Source organism: Ammospiza nelsoni, chromosome 3 (assembly GCF_027579445.1).
Source record: "Ammospiza nelsoni isolate bAmmNel1 chromosome 3, bAmmNel1.pri, whole genome shotgun sequence".
NCBI lineage: Eukaryota > Metazoa > Chordata > Aves > Passeriformes > Passerellidae > Ammospiza > Ammospiza nelsoni.
The window spans coordinates 79,205,751-79,213,089 of NC_080635.1; the positions used below are offsets into that span (position 1 = coordinate 79,205,751).

At 40.5% G+C, this 7,339-nt stretch overlaps 1 protein-coding gene across 1 annotated transcript; it reads right to left on the bottom strand.

Annotated features, from left to right (window-relative positions):
- Nucleotides 1-211: 211 nt before the first annotated feature.
- On the bottom strand, nt 212-3,295 carry C3H2orf50 (chromosome 3 C2orf50 homolog). Its single transcript, XM_059467681.1, is given in 6 exon segments — nt 212-267; nt 270-399; nt 1,029-1,068; nt 3,013-3,051; nt 3,053-3,115; nt 3,117-3,295. Coding segments are annotated over 6 exon segments (507 nt in total).
- Nucleotides 3,296-7,339: the final 4,044 nt, after the last annotated feature.

Below are 7,339 nucleotides of genomic sequence, written 5' to 3' on the forward strand. Positions count from 1 at the left end.
AGAAACGGTCTTTTGTCTGTAACCTCATTCTTTCAGATGTTAGTGGCATCCTTACTGTAGATTTGCATGGGAGCATGGATGAGATCTGTAGTGCTGTCTGCATATGGCACCCAAATTACGAAGAGGATCATCTATTATATCATTGTTGGACCAGATCTGTTTTTACCCTTGAAAGAACTTGCTTTGTTGCTGTTCTGTTGTTACTGAAGCACTAAGAAAGCTGGAGCTCACCCTCAAGTTTCCTCTCTCGTGCAGCACTGCTGAAGAATTCATATTTACCACAGCCCTGCCAAGCTCAGTATTCATTTGGCTGCCAGTAGTTTGGTTGGTTGAGTTGGGAACTTTGCTTGGGAACACAGACATACAATTTGGCAGTGGCTTCTGCTCCTTTCTCTTACCCTGGATAAAACAAAGACCATAATAAGTTTTCAAAATTGAAAGAATTGCTTCTTACAAAAGTACAACTTACTGAAATTATTTGTAATATCAGCACTTCTAATATCAGCACTTCTGCTTTCGAAATTAGAATTTAAATGTACTTAAATATATAATACTGAATGTACATGAAAGTGTTGTAGAAATAAGGCAAAACAATTGGGAGGGTTTTTTTCCCTGTTGTCTTATGATAGGATAACTGAGGGAAATGAATAATTTTAAAATGTGTTGCATAAAATGTTATCTGGGACAGAAGTTACACTGCTCTAGAACGGTTGTGATGTGGGAGGTTTTTTCTTTTATTTTTAGTAAGTGGTTTGGGTTTCAGCAGATGATTATCTTACAAATTTGCTCCTAGGAAGTTGATTCTTCCAGCACCTGTCTTTTTCCAAGTTGTTAACATTAAAACAGATTGAACACACATAGGTAGCAGAGAAAAACATTTCAGCTCTTTTATTTTTCCTAAAGATTATAGAAGTAAAGAATTTGCCAATAATGCCTAGGTATGCTTCAAGTTGAAATATTAGCCTAGCTCAAATTGATGAAAACTAAAAAGAGCATGGGGACAGTTAAATGTCTGTTCGAAACTCAACATTTGGTTAAGGATCCTTTAGGAAACTCCAGATCTGGTGCCTTGGAATAGAAGTAAAAAATACAGTGTCAAATTTTTTGTCTTTAAATAAATTGGTTATCTGCAGGCAAACATCCATGGGAGTATTCTGTGCATATAGGCAGCTGTGCTAGGAGCACATGGAGTCAGAAGAGACCTGAGTTTTGCATTTCAGCTCTGTTCAACACCTGGTGTGGGACTTAGATTTTCTGTCCTTTGCTTTCCTTGGCCTGAAATGGAGGAAACATCAGTTCACCCACTATTGTAAGAGGAGTGTGAGTCAAGAGAGGAAACAGTTCTGTACAGCTGTATCTGCTGCAGGGCTCAAGGGACACCTGGGTTGACTCTGAGCTGCTTACCTGTGCTGCATCTAAGCTCATCAAACAAGTGCTGGAGCTGTGCATCCTTCTGAGCTGAGCTTGTCTGTACAGCACAGCCTGGTACCATGTGGAGCTAGGAGCAATGGATTTCTGTGCTGCACGCCCCTGTCCAGTGCAGATATGCCCCAGGTGCAAATAAAATCTAATTTATGACTGTTCTGTCTATCACTATGTGTCTTGGTATACCAGCACAGCACTGAGATCCTAGAATTTTATATCTTGATATGCAGCCATTTTTTGAGCGTTATCAGGTTTGGGTGCTATTGGATGGTGCTAATTAGTGAGAAATGTCATGGTCTCAGGCACTGCCCTACATCTGCTTCAAGTCAGACCATTTAATGCATACCAGCCTTTCTCCATCACTGTTTTTGGGACAGGAATGTGGAAGTGAAGGACAGTCCCCTGCAGGCTGTAGGGTATGTAGTTTGATGAATCCATCTTTAGGCATTTTGTTCTTCACAAGCCTGTCCTACCCTTTTGCAAGAGTTTCTGTCTTCATAGCTAAAACTGGAAAGCAGAACATGCATCAGCTCTATGATTTGTTACATTACACATGAAAGTGAGTTTGCACCAATATTCATGACTGTCAACCCCAGGGACAGGCACAGTCTTTCCTGCTGCCTTAGCTGGGGAATGAGTATGGAACAGGCTGAGCCTGTTGAGCAAGAGTCTGTGTGTCCCAGCAGTACTGGGAAAGAGTAACATTGCCCTGGCTTTGCATGCGTCACAGTCCTGGCATCAGCCTGTTCCTCAAGTAAACAGAGCCAGGCAAGACTGCAAACTGCAAATTTCTCTGGGGAAATCAGGGCTGGGATCTCTATCTCCTTTGGAAGGCTGAAGAGGGTGAAGGTTTTCGGGTGGTTTCGTTTCCCATTTTAGAAAATCCCGAGAGTGATACTCTTTTTCTTGCCTTTCCTTTAGCTTGGTCAGTGTGCAGCTGGAAATGAAGCTGAATTTAATTTTACCAAGAATATTCTTCTAATAGACATGATGATGTATACTGAAGTATAAACATAAACACTTACTCAAGATATGTGGCAGAGACAGGATCTCAATTTCGGGTTCCTTTGGGTCACTGGTGTGTGCACAGCCAAAGCTTAGGCTGTATGTGTGCAGCAGTCTGCTGAAATACCATAACAATGGGGCAAGTTCACTAGATTTACAGACTGGGAATACAAAATTGTATTTTGGCAGAACACTCTGTTCAGCTTCCATTTCAGCCATTTCCAAGAGTATGAGAAGAGGTGATAATATCACTGTGTCTGCAATAAATTATAAAGCTTGGCACTTTTATGTCTTCATTGTGGAAATCTCTAAAAGCTAAAAGATACTTAGCATGCAGTTCTTTGCATCGATTTTCAGCTTAAGTCCAGCATGCTGGAGATATTAGGACAGATTTTGTCCAGTGAAGGAGAGCAGGATAATGTAACCCTAGAAAGGAAGGTATTAGCATCTGATCCAAAGTCCCTGCAGCAGCAAATTTTGTTTGATAGTGTTGGCTTTGGATCAAGCCCTAATGCTGTCAGGGACTATCAGGACCATTGTCAGGACAAGCCAAAGAGGCATGAACTGGAACAAGTGACTTACCAGATTCTCCTTCCCCTCTGTTCAGCCTCCACAGACTCTCCAGATCTTATCCTGTTGGACCTGGTCTACCTGCTTGTCTGCCCAGGCCCAGTAGCCACTTGTGCAGTGGTTGCCTGTTCTGCTCAGCTGGGTGCTGCTAAGACACAGAAGGAGCTGGGGATGGTTGCCCCAGAGGTGTGATTCCTGTTTGTTGAGACCTAACCAAAGTATTTCTCCTGATTCCAGAACCCCTTTCCAGCTTGTCCATTTTGAGACTCACCATATACCAAGCCTTTTTAGCCATATTGTGACTTCTCAGAAAGTGAAACCTATTCTTGTTTGCACTTTCAAAGTTCCTTTTCTCCTGACATTTTCTTTCAGCTGCTGCTTGGGAGTGCTTTCAGAAAAGAACATGCACAGCAGCACTGACAGGCAGTGCTCAGCACTGGTTTACTTCCCTCTTATTTAATGCCCCTTTCCCACTGCTTTATGTTGCATCATTGCTTGAGTGCTGTCGGGGTCTTCATGGTAACAGCAGCCTCATAAGTGACTGTAATTGGAAGCAATGGGATCTCCAGATGCAGCCAGCAAACTCTTAGCTTGCAAGGTGATTACAGTGACTGCAGCTGAGATCAGCCTCTATTCAAAATCCTCAGAACAATAAAGTCTGGTTTAATAGCAAAGGGTGCTGTGGAGATTGCTGCTGAGTAGTCAGGAGGACTTTTGTTGTGGTTATGTAGCAGAAGCAAAAGCTCCTGAAAGCTGCTGGTTTCCCTGTGTGTTTACTGTCTCTATTGGAAACGTCTGACTTGTGAATATATACCAGAAGAGGAGCAGAGACCCAGTGTGACAGCTGCTGGGGCCGTGAACTCTGTTTGGGGCAGAGATGTTTGGTTAAAATTAAGTGTTTCAAGGAATCTGTTCTGAAAGCTTCTTATTTTCAAGTTTAAAAAATTCTTCTCAAGCACTTGGAGAGTTCCGCAGAAGGTATTAAGCAACTATGAGAAGGTTTTAAGTAACTATAAAGGGTCATTAGTATAAAAAGTGAGAATTTTCAAAACAGTGTCCAAAATGTCAGTGTTTGTCTTTGCAGCCTGTTAGGCTTCTGTGGGATGAAACTCTCTTCCTCAAGTATTTGTGACCTTGCAGGAAAACAGAGTATTTAAAGTATAAATTTCCTCTGAAATTCTTGACTGACTTGTTTTTGAGTAGTGTGGATTAGTTCCAGATGAATTCTATCCTCTTGTTTCATCTTTCTGGTAAATGCTAATGAACTCTACTTCTTCAGGGGGACTTTGGCAAACTTATTTGCTTGCAGTATTGGGAAACATACTGAATTTGGCAGATAATTTCTTTAACAGTAGTTACAATTATACAACAATTCAAACACTTCATGTAGACAAGTTGAGCAAAAAATACTTCTACAATTCTACAATAATTTTTGAAAAAATTATTCTGAATTTGAAGATTATGGTAACTTAAGAAAAGGTAAATTCCACCTCAAAGCCCTATGTTTGCTTTGGTTTTGAATTAAATTTTAGTAGGCTTTTTGTTTATTTTCTATTTTTCTGAGATAATTGAAATATGAATAGTTCAAGAGTTTTGTCTCTTTCAGCCAAAAGGAAAAAGAAGTCATGTAGTCACGTAGCATTGTCATGGAGTGAAGAAATTTAGTGCTCTTCAGCCTGGGTAGTAGTTGTCCCTGTTCCTCTTGTGAAATCTGCTTATCCTGTTGCATTTGGTCCAGAGTGCTCTCCAAGTTGGAGTGTGTGCAGCTGGTTGGAGAACAGTGTTTTAGCAGCATCTGATTGCTTTAAAAGGAATCTGAGGGACATTTGGCATGGGATTTTATCTCCTGATGTGTTCAGAAAAGGATGCTAATGGAAAGTCTGTTCCTCTTAATTCTTGTGTACAAAGTTCCTGTATCAGACTGAATTTTAATTCTGATCATTCTTTCAAGTCAGTTTCTGCAAATTAAACAATAATAAGGTAAAACTGGTTGTTGTACTGAGGTTAGTCTTGAAGTGACTATCAGCTACCAAATAAACAGGACAGAAAGATTACAAGCATGTGTTTTAAGTCTATGCCATTGAGTGATCTCAGCAGACCTGGCACAGATACTGAACTGTTTCCCCTCATTGTTCCCATTTGCCAGTTTAGCATTTTATTTGCTCATTTGAATTGGTACAACTGATTTACTGTGAACACCTTTTCATCCTGTAGATTGATGTTTATTGTGGCTTCATGCCACATGCATCAATGTAAACTGCTTAGAACATCTTGATTTCTTCTGGTTGGGGACATGAAACTTGAAAAATAATTATGAGTGTCACTGTCAAAGATGGCCTTTGCTTAGAAGTATGTTTTGTGATTAATTAATCTGACAAGCAAATGTCAGGGCCTGTCATTTTGAAGAAGAACTTGACTGAGGTTGGTCTTCTGGTTTTACAAGACAAGTGATAATATGCACTACAAATTCATCTGGCAGAAATAAGGCAGTTATTTCCTTTGAGTCAAAAGAAAAGATGCCTAGAGAGGCTTTTTATAGATGAAAAATTGTAGACAAAACCTTTTTATTTGACCACAAGAGGGTATTGCAGTATCAGTTATGCAAGACTTCAACTAATGTTTACCTTTATGTGCTCTGACTTATTTTTAAGATACATATTTCTCAAAACTGATCATTTAAATTAGATAGTAGTTAAGAAAATCAGGTTTTGTATGCCAGTATTTGATGTCCTTGTCCAAGGGCAATTTCTGAGTTGGTTTTTCCTAAAATTTATAGTAGAAGTTTTTTAACACCTTAGAGGTTCCCTTCACTGGATAACAGAGACTTAGACAGTTACTCTGAAACAATGAAAAACTTCATGGAAATGGCTTGCAAGGACACATCAATCACATCAGAGAAATACTAACAGGAGATGAATGTGTTGCTGCTTTGTCTGGAAGTGCCCATTGGTCCAGGATGGGAGCTGGCACAGTCAGTGAGACTCTGATCTGATTTTTCCATGTGATTTACTTGAAGGAATAAGTTCTGAAATCTTTTTTAGCTCATTTGTGTTTCCCAATTTTCTCATTTACATCCAATTCTTCTACAGTATACATGCAATGTTGATCTGCACTTTTTAAATAATTCAATACCGTGTTGCAATACTTCCCTACAAAAGTTGAGTATTCTGAACTTTAAGGGCTGAGTTGCCAAATGTTTGTACCATGGGAGAGGGACCTAGAAGGATTTTTGAATTCACCCCCTCTTATATCTACTGCTGAATTTAGGAGAAGGTGCATGGGATGCCCGCATGTCTCTCAACAAACTCACCTTGTAAAAGTAGAGGAGCAGCCATATCTCATTATCTGTGAGGATCAAGTTTCTGAGAGTTCTGATAGTGACTAATGGACAACAAAGCAATTTTCATACAAGAAGGTTTGTGAGATATTGTGGAGATTTAAGTAGCACATACATTGAAAACCCAGATGCAATGCATGTGCTGTATGCAAATAAGAGGCAGGATCAAAAGCTGGAGGAGAGGGCAGCCCTCTGGAGAGCAGCTTCTCGGAGCAGGTCACAATTCTGAAGATCTCTGTCACTTCATCACGAGTGAAGAGATCCCCATAGAAATCTTCCAGCAGAAGCAGTGTTTCCTGCCTGCCTCAAATAGTGGCATTTGACTTGTCATCGTCATGTCCCTCAAATGAATGAAGATCAGTCAGGGTTGCAGTTTGGAGGGGAGTCCCTGGTGAAGGGTGGCAGAGCAGGCTGTGAGGTGGTTGGCCAGAGGACACTGAGCACCCAGTAGAGAAATGACATTTGGCAAGGCATTAACACACTGGGCGTTAAGCACCAAGGACTCTGGAAAGCCTGGAGATGGCAGCTCCTGCTGGTTAGCCATATCTTGGTCTGGCAGGAGCAGAATGTCTTGAGTCTCCGTATGCAGGCAAAATGATACCACTTTGGAGTCAAACTCCTTGTGAGCAATTTATGTAGCTGATTGATGAAAGGCATCATGCATGAAGTTTTGCTGTGGGTTTCTTAAAACATGCACTTATTTCATGTCTTTATGGAGTTGTGCTGATAGACCCTGGCAAGCAGAGTGTCTGTTGCGTCGGCAGCGTACAAATACCACGGGGAGAATGTCTGCTTCCAGTGACACAGAGTCTGACACTTCAAATACAACCAAAGCTGTAGTACAGACTGCAAGAAATCTGTTGTGATTTTTTTTTATCCCCTTATAAAGGTTGTAAAATATGTTAACAACTGATGTGCAGTTTCTCTATTTGAAGCAAAAATTATTTATTTGGGCCATTGTGTGTGTAGGGATTTGAAGGTATTTGGTTTTAGGAGAAAGAA